Genomic DNA, 27,669 nt, shown 5'->3' with positions numbered 1-27,669 from the left:
TGCAAATGTCAGGACAGATGGGGAAAGGGCAAATGGTGCAATTTGCCCCTTCCCTGCCCTGGGCAGCTGTGTCAGTGTTTGTCACGGTCAGTGACAAAGTGCACAAGTAAAGGGATCCTAAAGAAAAGGACTGGGACACACAGGGTTGAAACTGGGGACTCACAAATCCCCTCCTGTAACAGCAGGCAGCTGCACTGCTGCTGCAGCACCTCTGCAGTACCTCAGGAGCCCAGTTTCTGTATCACTGAGCACTCAGAATGTAATCCCCAGGAAGGTGGTGCCCGGACAGCTTGTGAGCATCTGTATGTTAATGTAAGAGGCAGACACCCAGCAATAACCCAGGGGCTCTCAGGGATGCCTGGCTGGCATCAGCTCAATGGGGTGGCTTCTTTCAGCAACAGAGCTTGCTAAAGAACCTGAGCCCAAAGTATCTTGAGCAATAAGAAAAATTCACACTGATAATCATCTTCAACTCTGTCAGCTCTATTCACAGAATAACAGAACCACCGAGGCTGAAAAAGACGTCCAAGACCATTGAGTGCAGCCTAGGCCTGATCCCCACCGTGTCCCTGGCCCAGAGCACTCAGTGCCACGTCCAGTCCTTCCCTGGACACCTCCAGGGATGGGGATCCAAACCTCCCTGGGCAGCCAATGCCCAACCACCCTTCCAGTACAGATCTGATGCACAACAGGGCCAGTAATATCAGCTTCCCCATTCCTCCCTTCTGAGTGTTCTGGGATGTGCTCGGAGCCTCCTCGTGCGCTCGCAGCTGGGTGTGGGTGGTGTTTGCACAGTAACCACGACACTCACTCGTCACTCTCCAGTCCAGGCAGAGAAATTGCCAAAAGCCCATTGCCAGTCAGGGATGGGGGTGATTTTACCTGTGCCACACAGCTCCTGCCTTACCCCCCTGTCACTGGGAGGCATTTCCTACTGCCCAGCTCTGGGCCAGGCACTCCCAGGCACAAGGATGCTCTGGACACTTTGCAAGCAGCCAATGTCAGTGAGGGGGATGAGGTCAATAAGTGTTTTTTCATCCTTTAAAAGGTATTTCCAGCCAAGCAGCCACTGGATGAGCACTAGGAGGTTCCTGGCACAGTGGGGTTTGGAGCCAAACTGGGGCAGGGGCGGTGGCTTGGCTGTTCCTGCGTTTCCTGGAGCCTGTGACCCCGATTAACCGTGGCACTCAGGAGAGCTCAGCTCTGCCATTGCACTGCTGGGGTTCCTGTCAGGGACCCCTCAGGTTCCTCACGGCTCTCAGGGGTCCCTGGTGGGTCCTTCATCCCTGGCTGCCTTTGTTTGGAAGCTCCTCCAACAGCAAGACAAAACCTACACGTGTTTAAGATGGTTCTTTCTGTGTTTGTCACTCGCCAAATAACGATTAACAAAGAGTTTTGAGCTTTTAAACTTCGGCCAAAATAAGTATTCTTGTAGAAGACAAACAATGGCCCTACCCCCAAACTGTTTGCTGCTCCTGGTTTTAAACATTTTGCCGAATAAAAGATTTTTTTGGGTACATTCTTCCACCTTTTTGTGTTTCTCGTATTTATTCTCTTCTCACAGCTCTTTCCCTTATGAGGATTTAGCCCCAGATAGATCCATCTGGTCTGCTAAATGCTACTCAAATATTTACTTTATACAGCTCATAAAGAGTCACACCTTGCAAACACTTCTTGAGAAATCCTAGAGCATCGTATAGGCTTTGTTTTGGGGTGTTGGATGGGTCAGTGAGGCGCAGCTGCTCCTGGAGCTGGGCACGGTGGCGTCCATCAGGAGGTCACAGGGTGAGGTAGGACAGAGCCTGGGGATGGCCTGGAGGCACATTCCAGGGGACAGCAGCTGGGAAAGGCTGGCCTGGGCTGTGGGAACGCTGCAGCACCGTTGATTTGTTCACTGCAAACACGGATTGAGCAGGGATTTATTCCAATACAACAATAAATGTGCTGCAGCCGTGGCGGCTTTCAGCTCCCCGCAGCGCCTCAAGCTCAGCGGGACACAGGGACACAGGGACACACGGACACAGGGACAGCAGGGACACAGGGACACAGGGACACAGGGATGCAGGGACACAGGGACACAGGGACACAGGGACACAGGGACAGCAGGGACACAGGGACACAGGGACACAGGGACAGCAGGGACACAGGGACACAGGGACAGCAGGGACACAGGGACACAGGGACACAGGGACACAGGGACAGCAGGGACACAGGGACACAGGGACACAGGGACAGCAGGGACACAGGGACACAGGGACAGCAGGGACACAGGGACACAGGGACACAGGGACAGCAGGGACACAGGGACACAGGGACACAGGGACACAGGGACAGCAGGGACAGAGGGACACAGGGACAGCAGGGACAGCAGGGACACAGGGACACAGGGACAGCAGGGACAGAGGGACATAGGGACAGCAGGGACACAGGGACAGCAGGGACACAGGGACACAGGGACAGCAGGGACAGCAGGGACAGCAGGGACACAGGGACACAGGGACACAGGGACAGCAGGGACAGCAGGGACAGCAGGGACACAGGGACACAGGGACACAGGGACAGCAGGGACACAGGGACACAGGGACACAGGGACAGCAGGGACAGCAGGGACACAGGGACACTGGGACAGCAGGGACAGCAGGGACAGCAGGGACACAGGGACACAGGGACACAGGGACAGCAGGGACAGCAGGGACACAGGGACACAGGGACAGCAGGGACAGCAGGGACAGCAGGGACAGCAGGGACAGAGGGACACAGGGACACAGGGACACAGGGACAGCAGGGACACAGGGACAGCAGGGACAGAGGGACACAGGGACACAGGGACACAGGGACAGCAGGGACACAGGGACACAGGGACACAGGGACAGCAGGGACACAGGGACACAGGGACACAGGGACACAGGGACAGCAGGGACACAGGGACACAGGGACAGCAGGGACAGCAGGGACACAGGGACACAGGGACACAGGGACAGCAGGGACACAGGGACAGCAGGGACACAGGGACACAGGGACACAGGGACAGCAGGGACACAGGGACACAGGGACACAGGGACAGCAGGGACACAGGGACACAGGGACAGCAGGGACAGAGGGACACAGGGACAGCAGGGACACAGGGACAGCAGGGACACAGGGACACAGGGACACAGGGACAGCAGGGACACAGGGACAGCAGCGTGGTGGGACTGTCTCAGGAGCTACGGGGATGTCACTGTCACCATGTGGGCATGGCAGTATCAGTGTCACCACACAGGGATGGCAGTGTCACCACACAGGGATGGCAGTGTCAGTGTCACCACACAGGGATGGCAGTGTCACCACACAGGGATGTCAGTGTCACCACATGGGGCTTTGTGTCAGCACAGAGACCACCGGTGACCGACCCCCCGAAGCTCCTCTGGCTCCCTGTGTTTGTTTCAGGCTCTGAACCTCGGGAAAGCTCCTGAGCTCAGCGATGTCCAGGGCAAGGCAATGAGCTCCAGCTGAGGAGCCTCTGTCCCTCTGCCCCTGGCAGAGCCACGTGTCCCCTGGCAGGGACCCCGTGCTGCGAGTGCAGCAGCTCAGCCACCAGACGTGGCCTTGGCACGAGCAGGAAAACCTTTGGCTTTTCCCTGTCCTGCTCTCTAAGGCAGCGTGTGGAACTGGGCTTCTGTCTCCTGGGCCTTTTGTTGATACAAAAGTGAAAAGGTACCTAAAAACCATTGTCACTGTAGTAAAAGGGTAAGGACACGTGGCTTTCAAAGCCAAACCTTTACCTGGCCATTCCCTGGCAGAGCAACAGGGCAGCTCTGACCCCGATTTTCTGCTGAGAGCATTCAAAACTTCTTACAGCTGGATTTGGGCCTCTGCCAGCTGGGGATGAGCTGTCTCTGTTGCAAAAAAGTTGTATGTATAGAAAGGTGTGAAATGGAAAATTTTATAAATATATGGAAGAGATTAGAGAAAGCAGGATATTTAAACAGCAAGCCATTGGTCATTCTTCTTCGTGACAACCTCCCAGACACCAGCAACAACCTGTGGGACAAGGTGTGAACTGCACCATTTCCTCCATCTCTTGTAAAGAGTCAAAAGAGTCTAAAAAGAAAAGTTGAGGACTTTCAGCTGATTCTATCAGAGAGTGGACAAAGAGGGACTTTAGGGATGTTAAGAAATGCACGGTTCTGCTCCGTGGTATCAATCCCTCACTTTCATATAAAGCAGTAAAAAATCCACCAAGACCACAGTGCCATGGGATTAGTGTGGGAAAAAGCCACAGGAGAAAGCAGAGCTTGTTGAGCATGAATATATTCACTCAGCAGGTATCACAATATTTATAAACTATTTTTTGAAAACTGGATTTATTATATTGCCCATTTATACCTGGTAGAACAAAACATTCCCTAAAAATCAAGAGAAAACTCAGAAAACCATGAGGGGCCTGTGAGATGCATGGTGGCACACTAAGGGAATTAAGGATTTATGCTGAGCAATTTCCTCATGAAAAAATTTAAAACCCTCTTCCCAGCCCGTTGATTTTCATGATAAGAATTAACTCTTTTTTGGCCATTTTAATTCCTAAATTGGTTTGGGATGTCTGTGGAGGACTCTCAGGCCTCTTGGTGCCCAGCTGGCCACAGGGCTGGCCACTCTGTGACCCCACTGGGTGCCAAAGGGAGGCACCGGGGCAGGGGGACAGTGCCAGGGACAGTCCCAGTGCCCTGAGTGTCCGGCTGGTGCCAGAGCAGGGACAGGGGATTGTCCCCAAACAGGGACAGGGGATTGTCCCCAAACAGGGACAGGGAATTGTCCCCAATCAGGGACAGGGGATTGTACACAAACAGGGACAGGGGATTGTCCCCAAACAGGGACAGGGGATTGTCCCCAAACAGGGACAGGGGATTGTCCCCAAACAGGGACAGGGGATTGTCCCCAATCAGGGACAGGGGATTGTACACAAACAGGGACAGGGGATTGTCCCCAAACAGGGACAGGGAATTGTCCCCAAACAGGGACAGGGGATTGTCCCCAAACAGGGACAGGGAATTGTCCCCAATCAGGGACAGGGGATTGTCCCCAAACAGGGACAGGGAATTGTCCCCAAACAGGGACAGGGAATTGTACACAAACAGGGACAGGGGATTGTACACAAACAGGGACAGGGGATTGTCCCCAAACAGGGAGAGGGGATTGTCCCCAAACAGGGACAGGGGATTGTCCCCAATCAGGGACAGGAGATTGTCCCCAATCAGGGACAGGAGATTGTCCCCAAACAGGGACAGGGAATTGTACACAAACAGGGACAGGGGATTGTACACAAACAGGGACAGGGAATTGTCCCCAAACAGGGACAGGGAATTGTCCCCAAACAGGGACAGGGGATTGTACACAAACAGGGACAGGGAATTGTCCCCAAACAGGGACAGGGGATTGTACACAAACAGGGACAGGGGATTGTCCCCAAACAGGGACAGGGGATTGTCCCCAATCAGGGACAGGAGACTGCAGCCTGCAGGTGCTGCATGGGGCACCAGGTCGTGGTTTGGTGCTGCTGGGGGCAGCAGCAGTTGGTGAAGGACCTGTGGGGCTGCCCTGGCCCCTTCCCAAAGCTTTCACAAGGCCATGACAAGGAAATTCCCAGTCTCATAAGCAAATCATTCACACACAGACACAACTGATTTATAATTTGAGCCACTTACTGTTTCTCAGAATTTGTATTCTTTCAGACAAGAACTGTGATGTCATTTGGGTCTGGCATGTGCTTAGGCCACATCTGCTGTCTCCATAGGGTTCCTAACCCAGCATAATGACTCCAGCTCTTTTTCTGCACCTAGATTTTTCTAGGAATTTGATTTTCCTCAAGTCTGTTAAGAGAGGCTCAGGCTCCGTGGTGGGGTGGTGGTGGGCACTGAGGAGAAGGCACTGAGCCCTCCTGGGCTCTGGAAGCTGCTGGGAGACAGCCAGGTCCTGGGGTGAGCCTCCCCACAGCTCCCACAGAGCCTCTCCCAGCAGTGCCAAAGCAGGAGCCATTCCTCCTCATCCTGCCACGAGCTGCCCCCACACAAAATACATACAAATACATGTATTAAATACAAAATACATACAAATATAAATATCCAGATGGAGCTGAGAATGAGTGAGGCTGTCAGGTTGGTCTATAGCCTGGAGGTTGCACAGCCACTGGAACTTTCACCCTTTTTACCCTGCCTGAGGATGGAGAAGGCCTAGAGGAACAGAACTTTTTAACTAAATTGCACAAGGACTAACAGTGTCAATATCACTGCTGCAGAAAGGCTATTACCTAATCACCTAACATTAAAGAAATAGATTAACATGGTGCCTGTTCTCCCAGGACCATAGATATTTTTGTGGGATATGGCATTATAATAAAAATTCCCCAGACTTCTACTTAATCTAGAAAACTCATTAAATAGATTCAATACACTATGGAATTCTATATAGAAATGTTATTGTTAAATGTGTACCATATTTCTCTGCCTTCTTTGCCCAATCATTTTCATCTTGTAGCACATTTTACAGTGTGAAGGAGATAGAAAGAAGACTCAGAGCTGATGCAGGCTTTAAAGACCAACAACCTGGGTGCTTTTATAAAATCAGAGAATCCCAGAATGGTTTGAGTTCCAAGGGACCTTGAAGCTCATCTCACTCCACCTCCTGCCATGGGCAGGGACACCTTCCACTGGGCCAGGCTGCTCCAAGCCTTGTCCAACCTGGCCTTTACAATGTGGGAAGATGGGAGGAAATGGGCCATAATTTGTAAATTATTTTATCATAAAAGATGAGCTCAGCATGAACAGAAAATCAGGACTGAACCATAATCTGGTGAGGTTTCGGATCCTCAGCCAAAGATATGTCACAAAAGACACTCACCTCACCTGAGCTGCAGCAACACAACTTTCCTGAGCCCAGAGCCATCAGCCTGTGGGAAATTTTACCTAAGGATGAGTTCTAGGGCATGTCTGAGCAGGGTGCAGGAGCATGGCCCCTCCACTCCACCTGTGGGGAGCCTCTGTCAAAGCAGGATCTCCACGTTCCTTGCACTCACAGCAGCAGATCTTGTGCAGATGGATGTGCAGGGAAGGTCATGAGCAGTAGATTTGCTCATCTGGAAAATAGATGGTAACCTGTAAAGCTTTAACTCGAGAGCAGAGAGCAGAACTGTGAGCAGCAGCTAGAGGTTCTTGCAGGAGTTCCTGCAGGATCTGACACTCACCATGAAGCTCAGTGTTTTTGCAGTAGGTGCAGCTCTAAAGCAGAGCTTTGCTCACTTGGGTCCTGTCATATCCCCCATGGATGGTCAGACACTGCACACGAGAGGAAAATGCCTCCTGGCACGTGTGATTTCTGCAGCAGAAGACAATCAATCCCTCACAAACTGCAGAGCACCATCAGGGAGCCAGCCCTGAAATGGTTGTAGCCATGCAGGGACAGCTCTTGAAATGATGCTCTGATTCCACTGCAGTTAAAACTACTGATAGAAACTTCCTTTCCAGCTTCAGGTGGTGTGGATTCAGCTAAGCAGAGCTGTGTGTGCTGAGGAATGTTCTCAGGCTGCACCTGGGATCACTGAAATACTGTAAACACAGCGAGTTCAGGGTGCAGAGGGGTTTTGGGGTTGTACCCAGGGAGAGCTTTCCTGAAGGAAAATAGCATTGTCCTGCAAGGCAGAATCCTTGTTTTCAAGGAACAGCTTCAGAAATGCATTCGAATAAACTCTCCTGCTGCAGATAAACAGGGCACTGTATGGGGTGGCTGCATGGCTCTGTCCCTCTCTTGGACACTACTTGTGTTTAAAAAGAAGCTGTTTGGTTTCTGTGCCACCAGTGAAAGTAGAGAACGTTCTTGTTTCAGAGGAAATGGCTTCCCAAGCAGAGCAGGGAGGGAGGCAGGGAGGGCGAGCTGCCAGAGGGGAGGAAGAGGGAGTTGAAGGCTGAGGCTCCTCCTTCCCAACTGAGTAATGGAAAAACGATGTAAGAATTCCAGCATCTGAATAAATATGTGCCCTCTGACCTTAATCCCCTAGGAAGCAAAACCATCCAGAGTCAGATAAAAATAGTAAACCCTTTACATTGGTGAGGGAGAGCAGCGCTGCTCACAGCTAATTAGCTAAACCCTGTTAATAGAGGAGCCACAAGGAAGCAGGTCTTCCAGAGATGACTGAGCTGAAGGCACAGCCAAGGATGAAGCTGAGGATGATGCTGAGGACACACAGAGCTGTTGAACCACACAGAACAGTGAATGGCCACGGCAGGATCCACCACACCCAGGGCTCTGAGTGAGCAATGTGCCCTGGAGATCCCCCAGAGCAACTCCTGCTTGATGGCAGCTGCTGTTTTACACCCAAACCTCAGATTACAGACCTTGCTTGTGCTGGAACCAAAACTGGACAGCAAGGAGCCCCTAAAAAAATAAAAAAGAAGAGAATTACAGGGATCCTGACAATAAATGCCAAAGAATTGTTTGGGTTCAGCTGTGCCACTTCATTTAAAGTATGAGAGCTTCACAGTGTGATGAACTTTTGCTCAGCCTATGGTGGAGACAATGGATTGCTTCAAACAGCATTCACAGCTATTTGCTCTAGTCCTGAATAGCTGTGTCATGAGTCAGTGTGGGGTTTTCCTTACAATTCCCTGTGTGCAAACATGAACACCAGGCGAGGGCTTTATTCACCCTCTGCCTGCACATACATGCAGGGTTATGGTCCGTGCACAGCCAGGGCTCTGTGTCAGTTACCTGTTCTACTTAAGAGCTTCGATTCTTCCAGCCAAAGGAACGCTCATCAGAGGGCAGGAGCCTCCCTGGAGGATCTCAAGGGCTGCCACTCTTCACCTTGACCGGAGAGAGCTCCGGGGCTGTCCCAAAGGTGGGAGATGTTCTTCCCGTGCTGTGGCTGCTCAGGTCCCTCAGAGCTCTGCACTCAGCCAGCCTGGCTCCCAGTCTCTGCTGGTGACCCTGCAGCTGGTGCAGGGCTGCTCCTGTCACCTCCTGACCCCTCGGTGCCTCTGTCCAGGGGCCCATCCTGGAGGATGGCAGTGCCATCCAGAGCCTTAGGGCTGCGAGCAGCACCTCCCTTTGCAGGGCGAGCTGAAGCCAGCCCCGCTCACAGCAACGTGTCTGTGCTCCAGCAGCAGGAGAATTCTGTCATCTGCCATCCTGTGGCAGGAACACAGCCCAGCTCAGGGGCAGCACCTCCAGTTGGGATTTTTCATTTGGGTGTACTGATGGGGCACAAGGGAACGTGCCAAAACCAAAAAGCGTCTCACACCGAGTGCCAGCTCCTCTAAAGAGCTGCCTTTTCTCCCTCTGTGTCTCCCACTGCCAGCAGGTTCAAGGACAGCTTTCCCCCAGCAGCAGGCAGAGTCACTGGGGATCAGACACGTCCTGAAGCAAAGCCTGTGTCCTCCTCCCAAACCCAGCCTCACCCAGCCCTGCAGTCAATGCTGAGCTCAGCTCCCTGCCAACAGGACCTTCCCCCTCACAGAAACCCTTGTAAATGGTTTTCAGAAGTTTGTTCATCTCCTGAAGCAGGAACAGAGCACTTTGCCTGCCCACAAGACGCCCATGGCTGAGCTCCCTCCAGCTCTGACAGCTCCCAGGGCTTGGCTGGAGGGGCTGCCCAGGGAGGAAGAGGCAGAGGCAGGGATTCATTTCTCCTGCTCTAAAACATGAAAGGAGGAAATTAGGAGCAAGAACTGGAGTAACTCCAAGGCAAGACACAGGTTATTTTCAGTGAATACTTCCTCACTCCTCCCTGCTCTCCAGAAGCCATCCAAAGAGACACCTCTCCATGAGTTTATTTGCAGACCTGTGTTTCAATTTCTTTATGAACGTGTATTGTTTAGTGCCCCTCTCATAGCCATAATTGTTTGCAATTTTAAAGAAGCAGCATTATTTTTCTTTTTCAGTAGCTGTCAAGAGACAGGTAACCAGATGAGTAATTTTCCCATGATCCTGTTTCTACTTTTGCCAAGAAGCCTAGCAAAGGAAAGTGAATCTGAGAATAATATCCAACGTTTCCCTTCATGTGAAAATTCTGAAAGACATCGTATTTGTAGGCTACCTGGTGAGCTGGCATCTGTCTTCAACATGGACTAACTGTACTTCTCATGTTACTGGTGAGGGCCATGGAGAAGTACAGGAATGGACAAGACCTCGATGTGGTTAAGTGCAAAGTGCCTTTTCCTAAATCCAGCCTTTAACAGAAAACTTGTTATAAGGACACAATTCCCTTAATTGTAAATACAGACAATTATTTAGGAATAACTTTTCTCCAAACTGACCCATCTGGCTCCTGTGGGTTTGCTCAGGAGCACTGGGCTCCAGCCTGGCATGGCCAATGTGGTTTCACTTCCCTTTCCAGGCAGTGGATGGACCCAGGACCTGCTGAGAATGGGAATCTTGGGCCCACCAGGAGTGTTTGACTTTGGGAAGCTCAGCACTCTCAACATTTTGGGAGCTCATCTCATCTTGGGGACTGAGGGTGGACAATGGGTGGGCATCTGCTGCCCCGTTTTCTACATGTGTAGAAGCCTTTTTTTGTCTTATTTTAACTAAATTGGCTTTGTTCCTTCTGGAGCTGTTTGAAACCAAGGAAGAGGTGTGAGCTGGAGACCACCCACTGGCTTACCCTTATGTAAGCCTTTTAAAAACAGTAATAGTCCTATTAAAGGGAATAGATTTGTATCAGGACAGAAACATGGTGAGCAGCAAGAGACTTGGCTGCTTTGGGCAGACATTCATGAAAGTCATTTCAGGGCTCTCTGGGAGCATAATTAGAAACATGAAGTCCTGGGATGTCTTCCTTCCTTTTTAATCCAAAGCTACTTTTAAGAGCTGCTGGCAGCTTGAAAAATGGTTATTAAAAGAGAAACAACTCCAGCCAGTTTGAGGGACAATCACTCTGCAAAGTTTCTCTGCAAATTGTAAGGTTTGGAAAAAAAATCTACTTATTGAATTTGGAACAGGACACAGGCTGATTCTGGAACAAAAAGGGATGTCAGAAATGTAGAAGGAAAGTTGTCCTTTAATCTCCCACATGGTGATTTAATTCAAGGTTACAGATACCTTTGCTTTTTGCAGCAACACCTCCTGCAGAACTTTCAGATGAAGGGAGGCTTTAAAAGTTCCCAGGATCCCATAAAGGGTACATGGGAGAGCCTGGTGCGAGCTTGTTCCCGTTACATCATCTAGAGACAACAAATCAAGCATGGAGATGAGATGTTGATTTGTCCAAGATGTTATTTTCAGAGGCTTCCCTGCCATGTTAAATAATATTTGCCTTTGAGCAGAGCAATAGGTAAGGACAAAGCAGTCACTGGCAGGGGTTAAGTTGCTGGAGGGTGCTCAGACAGCACTGGAAGATAGGAAAAGGGAGCCAAGATTGGTGGTTTTCCATGATTGAAAGACATCTTCTTCCCCTTCTGCAGGGCTTGCACAGTGATGGATAAGTGGACCTGACCTCCTTTTGGTGCTTACTCTAAGGGTAACACGTACCCTTCCTGCATTCTGTCTTGAAAAGGTTATGCTGATGTTTTAGAGAATATCACAGAATCCCAGGATGGTTCAGGTTAGAAGGGACCCCAAATCCCCCCCATCCCACCCCAGCCATGGCAGGGACACCTTCCCCTGTCCCAGCTGCTCCAGCCCCAATGTCCAGCCTGGCCTTGGGCACTGCCAGGGATCCAGGGGCAGCCCCAGCTGCTCTGGGCACCTGTGCCAGGGTCTGCCCACCCTGCCAGGGAAGCTGTAAATTGGAGGATCTTGGGGAGGAGTGGGCAGAGCTGAGTGGAATGCCCTGCAGGTTTTCCATGACAGTGACTCAAGTGGGTGAGCAAAGGCTTTCAAAATTAGTTTAATATTTTCCCAACATTAGACAATGCTCAATGTGTCACAGAGATGTGCAGCAGCATCAGGAGCAGAGCTGAGAAGCTTTGTAGCCTCTCCCTGGGATGCAGAGGAAATGTCAAGCTGTCCTTAGCCTGGATATGAAAAGGTTACACTGAATTAGGAAATCAGCACTGACTGAATGACTTTTTCTCTCCCTTAAGTCAGACAAAATGTCAAGAAGCTGTCCAGCCTACAGCACAAGGATGGGGGCTCAGGGCAGTCTGGGACCACGGGAGAGCTGGAAGAGCCTGGGGGGCCAGGGGTGTGCCAGGACACAGGGGTGGGCCAGGGACCCTTCGTGCCTGCAGCAGAGCCAGGAGCTGAGCAGGGGCACCCTGGTGCCCGAGCTGGAGCTGCCTGCCCTCCCTGAGGAGCGAGGAGTGCTGCAAACCCCAGGTTTGATGTCTGTCTCCAGCTGGTAAACTGGGCAGCATGACTGCAGGAAAGAGTGACAGCGTGACAGAGGAAAAGTCACTCGTGACTTGGCCCTGGGAAGTGCCATCCAAGCCCAGTCACAGTGTGCCAACACGAGCTCCTTTGCCTACCCGGGATGCACCACCAGAAGCTGGGAGAGCTCTTCTTTCCAAGCAGGGTCAGAACGTGTGAAACACGGGCACCCTGGAGCATCTCCCAGTCTCAAGCACGTTACAGCCTGTTCCTGTTTGCTGTGACTGTGCTGGGTCCAGCTGGGCTGTGATCCCAGGCACGAGTCCCAGCCTCTGTCACCTGGACAGGGTGACACACTGCTGTCACCAGACACGCAATATGCTCTGGATGAGCACCAGACCATATTCCTATGTGAACTCTAACAAAATACTTTTTCCAGGATGTACCAATACACCACAAAGCTGGTTGATGCCAGGAAACAACCACTGGATAAACTGTCCCAAAGACAGAGTGTGAAGTGAGCCCCCTGCAACCAGCCCCATGTCCCCAGGGCAGCAGCAGAAGCAGCAGAAGCAGCAGCAGAAGCAGCAGAAGCAGCAGCAGAAGCAGGAGCAGAAGGAGGAGCAGCAGCAGCAGAAGCAGCAGAAGCAGCAGCAGAAGCAGCAGAAGCAGCAGAAGCAGCAGCAGAAGCAGGAGCAGAAGCAGGAGCAGCAGCAGCAGAAGCAGGACCAGCAGAAGCAGCAGCAGAAGCAGCAGCAGCAGCAGAAGCAGCAGAAGCAGCAGCAGAAGCAGCAGAAGCAGCAGCAGAAGCAGCTCCAGCAGCAGAAGCAGCAGCAGAAGCAGCAGCAGGGGTCTGCAGAGGGTCCCAAACTGCTCCAGGCTGGTTGTGTCTGGGTCCCTGCTCTGCAACACCAGCAGTCTGCAGTGCCAAACGCTTGTAACTTCAGAGAAAGGATATTCTTAGTGTAACTATATTTTTTTTTACTTTTTCTATAATCGAGGTGAATTAAGTGTAATTGGAAACATCTGCTCCGATTTTGGCACCCGATATAGCGTGGTATTCTGCATCTCCTGGAAGACACTCTCCTTCTCCAACTCCCACTAGATCCAGCTAAAAATAGTTAATCTAAATCATTCTCTGGGGCAGAAGTGCTCTTCAGCTCTCAGGATTTGCCCCTCTGTGGTACCAGAATTCTTGTCCTGGTAGAAGCGGGGGGAAGGCACCAGGCCCTGGAGGGTGCAGGGGAGAAGCCCCATTTTGTCCCCAGTGTCCCACCTGGGGCAGGTGGCAAAGCTGTGACAGCGGGGAAAGGCAGGTGGCCCTGGCACAAGGCAGGATGTGACCCCAAGGGACCCCAGCTCCCCAGGGACACACACTGCAGTGGCTGCAGCCAGGGCAGGGGTGGGCTCAGCCTGAGACCGCTCCACCTCCGGAGTCACAAAGGCCAGCAGGGTCTGGTTTGGTCTTCCAGACATTCCCACCTTGAGCAGGAGCCACCCCTCACACCATGAGCATCAGCACGGGGCAGGGTTCCCTCTGCCATGGCCTGGGGAGCTCCTCTGGCCCGCTGCAGCCACAGCCGTGCTCCTCACAAGGGCAACAGCTTACTCTAGGCTTAGTTCTGCTCCTCATTTCTGAGCTTAGCCTAGGCTGAAGAAGCCTAGAAAATTGCTGCAAAGAAAACAGAGGAAACCTGTAGAAAAGGGTTTGCATAGATGTCTTGGCACAGCTGCAGAAAGCTGTGGGAGCGTTGGCTCTGTGGCCAGCAGGTGTTTGCTGTGAGCTCAGAGCGTTCTCCAGAGAATCCTTTTGGTGGGGAGAGCTCTCCTTGTGCCACTGCACCCAAAAACCATCCCCTGCCTGCAGGACCCCTGGGCTGTGCCTGGAGCCATGGCCTGCACAGGGAGGATGTGTCTGGCCCAACAGGAAAGGTCACAGGAACTTTTCCATATGCCCAAATCTGTGCCTCCGTTTAGTGCGTGCATTTACACACAAGTGCACTTTTCAGATTGGTTCCCAGTTCCCAAGCAGCCCCCTGGTTCTCAGTATATAAAACTGAACACTGTATTACAGAAATTGATTCATTGAGCTTTATTTTGTCTAAAATTTATCATGACAGAATGAATAACTGTTAATATTACATGTAATTTTGCTTGTAGGCAAGGTTTAGTCCTTTCCTGGGACAGTTTCCAGTCTCAGAGCATGATTTTTGATGGAGTTCATACTCCCATGTAGGAACTTCCACTGTGACTGAGTTGGAATTGAGAGTACATGGAGAATGAGATGAATAACACAGTGTGTTGCAGTTTCATTAGACCAATAGACATTCAGAAAATTCATTTAACCCTGATAACTGAAAGCAGTGAAGCTGTGAAGAAAGCCAGGGTATTTGCTCAGGTTTCTTGGTCCCCTCCCATGCTCATGCCAGCAGATCCTACTTGTGAGAAGGAGAATCCCCAGAAGAATTCCTTTCAGAAAGTGCTTCAGGGTGTGAAGCAGTTAAAGCACAAGTACCCAAGTCATGAAATGGCAGTGTCTGAAGACCTAAAAGATGATCACAGCCCAGATATTAAGGATATTTTTATTTCTTAGTGGGAATGAGAGCCTCAACATTTTGTGTTTCTTACTCTAAGGCTGAAGAAGTCAGGGGTGTACCTGAGTACCTGTGGAATCTTAGGGGCTGAGGGGAGCTGGGGGATCAGATGTGATCCAGGGGCTGCAGCTCCTTCACTGCCAGGCCATGGGTGTAGGAGCTGGGACTTATCCCTCCCTCCCTCCCTGCTGTATTTGGCTATCGGAGGGGACAGGGGCTGGGAAACTCTGGCTGAGGTTTCTGATGTTGTATTCTCTGTTCCCGTGGCAGCAGCAGTGCTCCCCATCACCCCCGCTCACCCCAGCCCTGCTGCACCTTCCCCGTGTCCCCACACCCCTGGGGCAGCTGCCCCGTGACCTCTGCACCCCAACTCTGTCCCCATCTCCTGGGGCAGCTGCCCTGTGACCTCTGCACCCCAACTCTGTCCCCATCTCCTGGGGCAGCTGCCCCGTGACCTCTGCACCCCAGCTGTGTCCCCACACCCCTGGGGCAGCTGCCCTGTGACCTCTGCACCCCAACTCTGATCCCACACCCCCGGGGCAGCTGCCCTGTGACCTCTGCACCCCAACTCTGATCCCACACCCCTGGGGCAGCTGCCCTGTGACCTCTGCACCCCAACTCTGATCCCACACCCCCGGGGCAGCTGCCCTGTGACCTCTGCACCCCAACTCTGTCCCCACACCCCTGGGGCAGCTGCCCTGTGACCTCTGCACCCCAACTCTGTCCCCACACCCCTGGGGCAGCTGCCCTGTGACCTCTGCACCCCAACTCTGTCCCCATCTCCTGGGGCAGCTGCCCTGTGACCTCTGCACCCCAACTCTGTCCCCATCTCCTGGGGCAGCTGCCCTGTGACCTCTGCACCCCAACTCTGTCCCCACACCCCCAGGGCAGCTGCCCCGTGACCTCTGCACCCCAACTCTGATCCCACACCCCTGGGGCAGCTGCCCTGTGACCTCTGCACCCCAACTCTGTCCCCACACCCCTGGGGCAGCTGCCCTGTGACCTCTGCACCCCAACTCTGTCCCCATCTCCTGGGGCAGCTGCCCTGTGACCTCTGCACCCCAACTCTGTCCCCACACCCCTGGGGCAGCTGCCCTGTGACCTCTGCACCCCAGCTGTGTCCCCACACCCCGGAGCAGCTGGAGAGGTGCAGGGGTGCATTCCCTCGTCATTCCCTCGTACCAGGCCGTGCCCTCTGGGGCTCTGGGGCTGTGCCAGCAGGTGTGTGTGTCCCTGGAGGGGCTGGCAGCTGTCCCCTGCGCTGTCCCCTGCCCTCAGCAGCCATGTGCTGGGCTGTGCTCGGGGACAGAGGCACGTGGAGCCACGCTCACCCCAAATGTGCACGGCTCAGGGAATCAGAATCAGGGGCTCAGTGTCACAGGATGATTTCTCCTGGGCCTGGCTTTGCCCATGGTGACTGGACCCACCGGCAGCTCCAGGACTGCAATGGGGGAGAAGTTTGATGATGTTCCTGCCCCTCAAACCCCCCCTGAACTTGCTGTGGAGGTCAGCAAGTGTTCCTGCCCACACAGACAGGGTTCCCTCTCAATTCACATCCATCTTGTGTTCATGAGGGCTATAAATACATCTTGCATTCTATACAAATCAGGCACGCACTGAAAATATTTATACGCTGCATCCACTCACACAGGCCCCTGGATTCCAGCCCTGAAAACAGCAGAAGCTGTCATTACTCCATGAGGGGAGAAAATTCCAGTGTGGAAGCAGTTTATTTTTCAGGGAGTTTGAGGAAATTTCTGCACAGACTGCAGCTCTGGCAGCTGAGCTGGGCCCTTTAAGGAAATGTCCTCCAAAAGAAGGCAAGGTTTATTGGGTTTTGTGCTGTTGCACTTTTAGACTGTTCAAAATTCTCCCAGGAATCCTTTTAATATTCCCATAAAATTGAAATATGAGTTATGCAATTATAATTAGAGCACCATACTCCTGATAACATTCACTTCAAGTCTTTGGGCTGTTTACTTCCTAACTCGTACGTAGAAGGAATCTTAAAACCCCAAAATGAACGGTTCCCCTCTCCCCTATCACAGCACAGACCCAAACAAACAGCCAATTGCTCTAAACTTATTAAATCAGTTTTCATGAGAGCTGTTTCCATAGAGCTGCTGCTGCTGTAACCCCAGCTGGGCAGGAGGGCTCAGCACGGGGCTTTGCCACCACTGAGTGTCAGTGGCACCCCTGAGGCAAGAGGAGCTGAGAGCCATAAGGACATGGAACATTATCTTTTCTTTCTGTAAAAGCAGGACTTGTGAAATTTGGCAAGGTCTGGATGCATCAATTCCCCTTATATGTCAGCTGCCTTCCCTGGGTAAGTCACAAATGTCTTATAAATTAAAAACCTACCCCCCATCCCCAGGTCAGTAAAGACCTGGGTGTTGTTTGGTCTCTTCTCCCGAGGAACAAACAGCAGAACAAGAGGGAAACCCCTGAAGTTGCAGCAGGTGAGGTTTAGGTTAGGTGTTAGGGAGGATTCCTGTCTGGAAAGGGCTGTCCAGGACAAGCACAGGCTGCCCAGGGAAGCAGTGGAGTCACCATTCCTGGGAGCGTTTAAAAGCCGTGTGGCACTTGGGGACGTGGTTTAGTGGTGGTTGGAACAGTTGGACTCAATGATCTCAGCTAATTTTTCAGATTAAATGACCTGACTGCACCTCCTGGGGCCCATGACCTCATCCTGTAGGGGCTGGTGGCTCCGTGAAAGAGGGGCTTGGTCATCGACTCCTGATGTGTCACAGGCAGCTCAGTGACAGACGAGATTAATGCCGGGGCAGTGTGTTCTCTTCCAGTCCAGTTTCATTTTGGAAGTAGAAATTACACAGTTTAAGCCTTTTATGCTGTGGTTTGACAGCTGTTAGAGTCCAATAAAAGCATTAGCAAGTAATTTCCCTTTTGCTTCCCTTTGATTTTAGCACTCTTGGGCCTAGTGCTGCCACCTTTAATTATTAGGCAGCAATATCTGTGGTGTAAACCACAGAATTTTAATTCTGCAGACTCCTGGGGAGCACAGATTTTATTTTATTCTAGAGGAGTTCACGTATGTGAACAGCAGAGAGGTGATGGCACTGAATATGATGGACACCATGTCAGAATTCTGGCATGTGAAGCATTCGGGGCAGTTCTAGCCCAGCCCGGTGCTGGGGCAGCTGCTTCCCTCCGGGGCAGGGACAGGGAGCCGGCCCGGGCTCTGCATCCTCCTGGGCAGGAGGGCTGGCTGCAGCTCTGCTCTGTCCCTTCTGTCCCTGCTCTGTCCCTCCTGTCCCTGCTCTGTCCCCTCCTGTCCCTGCTCTGTCCCCTCCTGTCCCTCTGTGCCCCTTCCCTGCCTGCTCTGTCCCCTCCTGTCCCTGCTCTGTCCCCTCCTGTCCCTCTGTGCCCCTTCCCTTGCCTGCTCTGCCCCTTCGCTCCCTGCTCTGCCCGAGCGGCTCGCACTGCACACCCGCTGTCCCCGGGCTGTGTCCCCGCTGTCCCCCGGAGCTGTTCCTGGCTGTGTCCCCGGGCTGTGTCCCCGGGCTGTGTCCCCGGGCTGTGTCCCCGGGCTGTGTCCCCGGGCTGTGTCCCCGGGCTGTGTCCCCGGGCTGTGTCCCGCTGTCCCCGGAGCTGTCCCGGACCGCCGTGAGCCGCCGTGCCCGCTGTCCGGGGTGACAGGGTGACACCGGGCTGCGGGCAGGGGACGCAGGGAAGAAGCTGTAGGTGAACGAGAGCAGGCAGGGGGCTGGCGAAGGAATGTCTGTGTCCTTGCAGCCGGGGGAGGCAGAGCAGCCCCCGGCCGGGGCAGCCCCGTTAGCTCATCCCCCCCCGGGCACCGCATCCCGCCCTGGCACCGCATCCCCCCGGGCACCGCATCCGGCCTGCCGTCGCATCCCCCCGGGCACCGCATCCTGCCTCGGGCAGCGCATCCTGCCCCAGGTACCGCATCCTGCCCCGGGCACCGCATCCCCCCGGGCACCGCATCCTGCCCCAGGTACCGCATCCCCCCGGGCACCGCATCCCCCCTGGCACCGCATCCCCCCGGGCACCGCATCCTGCCCCGGGCACCGCATCCTGCCCCAGGTACCGCATCCTGCCCCAGGTACCGCATCCCCCCCGGGCACCGCATCCTGCCCCAGGTACCGCATCCCCCCGGGCACCGCATCCCCCCGGGCACCGCATCCCCCCGGGCACCGCATCCTGCCCCAGGTACCGCATCCTGCCCCAGGTACCGCATCCCCCCCGGGCACCGCATCCCCCCGGGCACCGCATCCTGCCCCAGGTACCGCATCCCCCCGGGCACCGCATCCTGCCCCAGGTACCGCATCCCCCCGGGCACCGCATCCTGCCCCAGGTACCGCATCCCCCCGGGCACCGCATCCCCCCGGGCACCGCATCCTGCCCCAGGTACCGCATCCTGCCCCAGGTACCGCATCCCCCCCGGGCACCGCATCCCCCCCGCCCCCCCCCCCCGTTAGTGCATCCCCCCGGGCACCGCATCCCCCGGCTCTCCCTGGCAGCTCGGTGCTACCCCCAAAGCGGAGCCTCCTTCTCCTCCCCTTGTGCCCACCGGGCCAGGCTGGCCCCGTCCCCCCGGGAACAGGAGCTGTCCCTTCCCCAAAGCTTCCAAACTCTGTCCAGCTCCTCCTCTGCAGAGGATCCCACGCTCCACTGTCCATCCTCAGAGCACCCTGGCCAACAGTCCAATTGTGATTTTAAAGTCAAAATGTTTAATTACCCCAATTACACTGAGATTTAAAAATAATGTTTATCCCAAATACTTCTGTCCTCACTTCACACATCCTCAGAAGTCTCGAACATATCTTATTGTATCCAATAGTTACACTATTCAATAAAACAGTCCCTCAAATGTAAACAGAATATGAACTGCATGCAGGGGGACAATATAACCAGCACAGCTCCATGTAGCCAGACTGGGACTGAGCTGTGCCAGGGCCCTCATTCCAGTCCCCAGCTCCTGCCCTTCTCCAGCCAGCCAGGAACAGCGGATAAATGTGTTCTTAACCTTTGCAAGGAAGTGGGAGCTCTGGGGTTGGAATTTGCACTTCAAAGCTGAAGCCAGTGCCATCCTCAGAGGACAGAATAGAGGAGCAGTGTGACACTTTGACACATAAATACTTTTGAAATCATACAATATGAAATGAAATGATTATTAACGTTCTGTGAGCTTGGCGAAGCTGAGGGAATATTGTTCTCAGTGATGTTATTAAACCTCAGACGGCATGTGTCACCCAAAGATAACAAAGTCCTGCTCCAAATACTTCAGAATGGCGAGGCAGATTTCAGCTGGCTGCAGAGAGCCAGTGGAGCCCCAGCAAGGTCACAGGACATGCCAAGAGTCCCGTCACCATCACACTGAGAGCCAGGCAGGGTGACGAGGAGTGCCCACAGCTCCAGCGTTGGTGTCACGGCAGTGGAACCTGGCCTTGTGCTGGGACAGAGCTCAGGCACGGCATTTCTCCCCAGGCTGTGCTGCCGCTCCCAAAGCTGCTGAAGAGCCCTCCCAGCAGCCCCAGATGGATAAACCCCAGACATGCCCTTCTCAGAGGGGCTGTGGGGAGCTGGTACCATGGCCCTGGGGTTGGGGCAGGTTACCACAGCGGCTGCTGCACGCCCTGTTGGGCAGCTCTCCTGCAGCCACTCCCTGTGCCTGTGGCTGCTGGGGACCCCTTCCAACAGGCCAGTTTTAGGTGTTGAGAGCTGTGCACAGCCCAACACGGGACAGAGTGGCTGATGCCACACAGCTGCTGTGGCCTGAGGGGATCGGAGCACGGCTGTGCCTGTGGGACCAGAGGGATGGAAGAGCTTCATCAGCCACCCCTGCTGGGAAAAGGGCTGCCCTGCCTTCCTTCCCAGGGTCGACAGGTTGGCTTTCAGTGCAGAACCAATTTCCTGAAGAACCCAAAAAAGGAGACTGACAGTTGACTTAAAATCTAATAAAGTTAGAAAAGCAAGGGGACAGATAGTTTAACAAGGAGCCATTTCTGATGGTTACTAGATAAGATTTAAAAAAATTGTTTCATCCTGACTTGACCTAAATGGAGTGGAAAATTACCATGACTACATTTATCTGAAATCATAAAGTGTGTTCTGATTAGAGCATGATAAAAAGGATGGTGTAAATTGATCCAAAGATAAAGAAAGGGCAGGGGAAATGAGATTAAGAAAAGAAGCAGACACTAAAAAGGCAGGATAATACAGCAAGTCTCTGAAGCTCTATTAAAAATAGCTGTAGGAACTGGAACATAAATAGTTTGGTGCTTCACTTTCTGGTGTTGGGCAGCGGCCCAGCCGCCGTGCTGGGGAGCACAAGTTATCACCTCGTTAATCCAAGGCCGGCAGCAGACTGCCAAATGAGAAGCAGGTCTAAACCCTGCCCAAGGACCGGGCCTGGGCTGGAGAGAACTGTCTGTCCATCTGTCTGCTGGAGCGGTGTCCATCTGTCTGCAGCAGTGTCCATCTGTGCATTCACAGCAGTGTCCACCGTGCCTGAGGTCCCTCCTGGCTGTGCTCATCTCTGGGACCTCCTGCCTCCTCTCCTCTGTGAAACCTGCAGCTGCTTAATAGGCTCCAGTCCCTATCAAATTACATGGGAATTGGTCAAAAGACTGGAAAACCAGTGCAGTGGGTCTGGAAAACAAAGCAAGCCAAGAAGAGCCTTTGGCTGAACTTCCCTTCCTAGAGAGACGGCACTTGCCTCTGGCAGAAACCTTTGTGGTCGTGGAAGCAAATTTACCTCTGATAAAAGCTGTGTTTCAATTTCCTAGAAGCTAGTTTAAAAACGTGAAATAAAGGCTGTGTGGGGACTCGGTGTGTGCAGCACTGCCACGACCACGAGGGACAGGCGAGGACACGAGAGGAGCCCGAGCTAGAGGGGCTCTGGGCTGGGGGGACGGGGCAGAGCCTGGCCCTGCCCAGCTGCAGTGCCCCCCAGACAGCCCCAAACTCTGCCCTGTGCAGGGTCCTGCCCTGGGCACCTGCTGAGACCAGCAGGCTGCTCCATGGACCTCCACCCTGAGGTGCCCAACCCTGCCAAGGAACAAGGCCCTGAGACTGGCAGTAAGTTGTCCTGAGATAAGATCTCTCCCCAAACCCATCCTGACAGTCCAGAACTGCTGCTGCTGCTGCTCGGTACCTGTGGTTTAGGAATGGATGAAGGGCTGAAAGCACCTTCCTTTTTAGCTGATTTTTTCTCTTCTGCCCAATGACTGGAATGTCCAGTCTCTCTCTCTGCAGAACAGGAAAACAGTTTATTTACCTGATTCCTGATGAGTCTGATCTCAATCAGTTTTTCCTGAGCACTGTAATCCCCAGCATCCTGTGCCCATGTTACCCCCCCAGCAAGGAACTCCCTCCTGGACCTTCCCTGGATAGCCAAGCATGGCTGGTTCATTTAGACGAGGCTCAGCAAAAGGCCTGTGTGGAAAAGTTTTCTCTTTCCATCTGGTGTAAACTTCCTTTTGCACTGTCTGTTTACATTAACGTAGATATATGTAAACCTTCCACCAGATTTCCTTCGAGGAGAAAGTCAAGGCAGAGAGTGAGAGGAAGCCCCGTTCCCTCCATGCATTCAGATGGTGCCAGCAGAGGTTACTGGTGTCCCCTCATGGCCCCAGCATCACAGACAGACACTTTCCTACAGGACTCCAGGAGCACCTCGGGGTTTTCCTTCTGTGCAAGAAACACCCTGGGATCCATGTCTGTTCTTGCCGTCCTGGCCAGTGCCACAAGTCCATGGCAACATTACAGTTCTCTCACTGGCGAGCTTCCTGCAGTGTCATTAACCAGGCACAGATAATTTAATATCCCTAGATTTGTTTTAATTAATGTCCAGCTACTCAGCTATTCCAAAGGGTGTCTGTGCTTTCCCCTCTCCAGCTGTGAATGCTCCATCCTTGAAAACAGGAGTGACACAGCTGATGGGGAGGGAGGGTGAGGAGGTTAGAGCTCAGTGCCAAAGCTGAGCCCACAGCCCTGTGCTGTCATCAGCCTCTTGCTGCCTGTTCTCTGAGATCCCCAGCAGAAGGGTTTGGGGATGATGTTTTGAGTGCTGGGTGATGTCCCTGGGGACTATCAGCCCTCTGCAGGATTCTCTTTTTTTGCTGGATTTAGGGGGATACAGGATGAGGGTTCACTTTCTCCTTACACAGGTGCCAACTAAACAAACAAGGCAGGTATTTTGTGTTGCTGTGGCAGCAAATTTGTCTTTGCTGATCAGGAGCAGAAAGAAACCTGGGAGGATGGCAATAAAGCTGAGTCTGGGTCCTAAATTCAATGTTATGAAAAAGAGCTCTGTGCCATGCCTGGGAAGTGATCCCAGGCAGGCAGAGGGTGCCCAGCTCCCAGCAGCTTGGCAAAGAAATCAGCCCTTGCTGGGGAAACTCATTCTCTTGGGAACTAGTGGATCCAAGATCAATAGAGATGGCAAAAACAACATCCAGCTATTCTCCGGTCTCATCTGAAGTCTATTTTCATTCATGTGAGTCTGCCATTGCTACCATGGTGACCAACTTAGAAATTAATTATATAAAGACGTTAACAACATATTTAAATAGGAACATTTCAACCCACGGTTCTGGCAAAAAGATCCACGTACTCCTGGATTGTGCCCCTCCCACCTTCCCCTGAGTCCTTGGATACGCCGTTTCCTTCCCGCACTTACCTCTGCACTGATGTTAACAAATATAACTATTTATCTTCTGCATTTTTAATTTTACCTTTTTAATTCTGACTTACAGAAACCAGAAATTCTTTAAACAATTGTGTTCTGTCCAAGCCCAGTGTTGCTGTGAGCCATCCTGATGTGGTACACGAGGTGTGGGTTTGAATTGGTGCCTCACACAAAGGAAGCCCCAGAGAGGTGCCCGGCAGGGCTCGGGCTGGCTGTGACACACACTGGGCTCCTGCCTCGGTTTCTTTGGGGTTTTCCACAGGACATGGGCCAGAAAATGTACCAGCAGAACCAAAATATTCTGTTCTTCAGTTATTCAAAAATATTCATCTGCTCCATGGCTGTGGGAGGGAAGAGAGCCTTACAGAGGCTGCCTTGCTCCTCAGCCAGGTGGGCAGCCCCTTTCCCAGGGGGACACAGCAGCTCAGCCCTGCTTGTTCTCCTCGTGTGACTGTTCTCCAGGCAATGAGGCTTTTCACCTCCACACCTGCTGTGAGCGAGCTCTGCTGCTTTCTCTTGTCTCCCCTTCCCAGGTATGCTTTCATCTGTGTCTAATGTAGCTCCTGTGCCCTTCCATCACACACAGCCTTTGATGTTGGGCTGTCATGGAGATTATTTTTGTGCTCTTTTCTGCAACTACATTACCATTGACTCATGTTGTTTCTTTTTCCTGTGTGTTTTTTTAATGCATGAGCATATATCTACCCCTACCACATTCTCTTCTGTTCAGCTTTGTGTTCTCTCAGGAGGTGGCAACAAGCACGAGGGGAGTGTTGGGAAATCTGGCTTTTCAGAGCACCCAGTGAAGTGAATGCAAACCAAAGGTGTTGCAGAGGACGTGTGCCTGTTTTGTGATTTGGGATTTGGGATTTGTGGAGGGAAGGACTCACCTCTGGGATGCAGGCCTGAGCTTTCCCACTGTACAAGCTCCTTTGTTTTGGCACTCTCAGGGCTGGTTGACTTGCCTCTGCATCCAGCTGCTGCTCAGCTGCTGGAGTATTTTCCTTCAAAGAGCTACTGGGAAAGAGGCCCAAAAAAACTTTGCAGAGATGCCTGCATTACTTCTGCTGGAAGGGATGCTAAACAGAGTGGTGTGGCAGATGCCTTTCCCCAGAGAGCTGCTGGTGATTGCTAAAGCCGTGGCTGATGTCTGGGTGCTGTGGCTGGGTGCTGTCAGGGATAACCAGCCCTCCCACCATTTGTTGTTGAGGGACTCATTTTCAGAGTTATCACCCATGCAAACAGGAAATAACAACAGAAGCAAACAAAAACCAATAGCAAGAGGACTCAATATACTTACAGAAAGAAGGTGACCTCTCCATAGATGGAGTTTGCTGGATCAGCTGAGAGGTGCCTGCTGTATTTCACACACAGCACTTCCCAAGAGATGTGCTAAAGCTGCTGGAAGGTAGCAAATCCTCACAGCCATTTATTCACAACCACCTGTGTAAAGGGTTAATCTGCTCTTCCAGCACAGCCTTCCTGGGAGAGGAACACAGTGAACGCAGGGGAACTGTAAAGGGTGCAAGGAGATAATGAGGCTGAAAGAGAGCAGAAAAAATGCAGCTCAAATCAGCTCTTCAGTGCACCTTCACCTTTCAGAGGGATGCCATCCCAGGTGCTGTTCTGTACTTGCAAGAGGAAATGGTTCACCTCTCAAATCCCTAAAACTGATTAAAAAATCTCCATTAATGATCAGCTGGTTCAAGAATGAGCAAGGCCCAATCCTGACTCTACAGACAGGGTTTTACATTGTCTGCTGTGCCTGAAGCTATAGGAAGAGAGGCCTGATGTAGGTGACAGGAGGAAACATCAATCTTGTCCCTTTGGAGCAGAGATCCTGTGAGGGTGGGGAGCACAGGGTGACCCGTAAGTGCAAGCATCTTCTCAGGTGAGAAACACTTGGGTACTGAAGATATCAGGTGTTTAAAGGACAGAAAGATGGGTTCAGCAAGCTAAATCCATCATGTCTCTGATTTGGTGGCTTTAGAGAATGTATAAAACAGGAAGAGGATAAAATGAATGTACAAAAGATGAGCACAGAGCAGCATCAAATAAATAAGAACTATTGGCCTGAATAAATAAAAGCCTGAAACTCAGCTCAAGGCCGGTTCTTGGACTTCCTGGGAGGGGTGGATGTTCCAAATCCACTGATGCCTGAGGAGGGGGAGTATCCCCACTGCTGTGTCCTGCTGGAACGCTGTTGGGGTGCCACTGGCAGGGCAGGGTCAGCCCCTGAGCTCCTCTGGCAGATGGCAGGAATATTTCCCCATGGGAGAACTTTCCCCAGTGGCTGGAGTGAGACAGGAGGGGTGCTGCTGCTGCATCCCAAAGCCTGGCCCCAAGCCATGAGAAGAGCTCACCCTTGGGAGAACATTGTCCCTCAGTGTGGGGAGCAGAACAGCACAGCAGACAGAAACCCCTGGTGAGCCAGAGCAGGGGTTTGAGAGCAGCTTATGACAGGTGACACCTGAGAGCTGCTCAGCTCTGCATCTACAGCAAGGCTGTGGTCACATCCATGTTCCTCCAGGGCCAGCAGCCCAGCCTGGCACTGCCCCTGGCACGGGAGCAGGAGCGGCACCGAGTCCTCAGCGAGTCCCTGGCCAGGGCTCCTTGTGCTCAGCTGGGGCCTGAAAACGGATCTGAAGGGTTTCATCTGCAAACCTTTAACAAAGATCACGCTGACATGCAAACAGGAGAATGGCAAAACAATACGTGACAGCCAGCTTGCTTCTCTTCTTTGGAAAACTCAGATGTTTTCTTGTCACAAAGCTGCTCATTCTTCCTCTTAACATAAACATCGTAATAAGAATAAAATTATTCCCTTTTATAAAATCCTGTGTGTTGGTGGTTAAGCAAAATTAACATTTTGTAAAGCAAAAGAGAAAGGCAGCTCTCTGACAAATTCTGTGAGCAAAGAAATGGTTGTTTTATGTTCTGAACAAATTAATTTCACTTTCCTTGGATGCTGACCCAGATGCAAAGCTGTGTCCTGGGGCACCCAGGAGGGAAATGGTTAAGAGAGTGAGCAAGAGTCTCAGCCCTCCCTGACCCTCCCTCTGGGGTGTGAGCCCTAGAGAAGGGATGTTTTAGTAATGCTCAAACCTTGTGCCTTCACACAGCTTCACAGAAGGCAGATAAACATCCTGTGCTTGTCTGTGCTGCTATTTGTGAGCAGCCTGGGCTGGTGGAAGGTGTCCCTGCCCATGGAGGGGTGGAACCAGATGAGCCTTAAGGGCACTTCAAACCCAAATTCTGAGAATCTGTGATTCTGTAAATTATTAATCCCACATAAATTACAGTAATTAGGTGTTATCACTCACATCAACAGTGTGACTGAATTTTGTGGGACTGTCAGCATAGTCAAAGTCTGTCAGTGTCAATTTTAGCTTCAGAGTAATATTCATATTAGTGGACTCCAAGAAACAGAATGGAACTTCTCTATTTGGTAAAAGTGGGGAGACGAAATTAAATTGGAATTATTGTCCTCTCTTGCTGGAGACTTTTTCTTTTAAACTGGAAAAGTGCCTATACTGTAGGCCCTGAGCAGCAGTAAGGAATCTCCTGTTGAGATAAATGGGAATTACGTTTTTGGCATCCGTTCCCGAGTTGCTCAATGAATTCCATTGCATTTTACGGCAAAGACTGTTCTTCAGCACAAGCCCTTCCTGTTCCAGACCTTGGAGTTGGGAATGTGCAGATTAAGGCATTATTTTGACTACAATCTAAAGACCTTGTAGAAAAGTTGAAAAAATTCCAAGGTGCTGCCAGTGGTTTTTCTGGGGACAAGATTAATATTTGCTGGATTTGCCGTATCCTTTAAACTGCTGCTTTCCTCCTCCTTTCAGTAAATAAATCTGCCTATTAGTTAAACAAACTGACTGTGATAGAAACCAAACACAAGAAATGTATTAACAATAATCTGCTGTTCCTAAAATAGAAAGGCAATAGTGAAGAGAGCCCTTGGGTTCCGGCTCATGCGGGGCACTGCTTGCTCCGGTGCTCCTGCTCTGAGCTCCTGGAGGAGACAAACGTGGGCTGTGGCTCCTGCTCTGAGCTCCTGGAGGAGACAAACGTGGGCTGTGGCTCCTGCTCTGAGCTCCTGGAGGAGACAAACGTGGGCTG

At 52.2% G+C, this 27,669-nt stretch overlaps 1 protein-coding gene across 1 annotated transcript in view; it reads right to left on the bottom strand.

Moving 5' to 3' along the window:
• The window catches only part of INPP5A (inositol polyphosphate-5-phosphatase A), a 204,020-nt gene extending 184,805 nt beyond the window's left edge, over nucleotides 1-19,215 (bottom strand). The window contains exon 1 of the mRNA XM_088060061.1: nucleotides 19,066-19,215. Coding sequence (XP_087916187.1) covers nucleotides 19,066-19,215 — 150 coding nt within the window. The remainder of the gene's footprint in view (nucleotides 1-19,065) is intronic.
• Between the last annotated feature and the right edge of the window lie 8,454 nt (nucleotides 19,216-27,669).

The sequence above is a fragment of the Pseudopodoces humilis genome, chromosome 9 (assembly GCF_049639895.1).
Source record: "Pseudopodoces humilis isolate 2021_Gansu_Grassland_sample_001 chromosome 9, ASM4963989v1, whole genome shotgun sequence".
In the NCBI taxonomy this organism is placed as follows: Eukaryota; Metazoa; Chordata; class Aves; order Passeriformes; family Paridae; genus Pseudopodoces; species Pseudopodoces humilis.
Note: the sequence above shows the minus strand (reverse complement) of the source record. Positions and strands in the feature narration are given on the sequence as shown.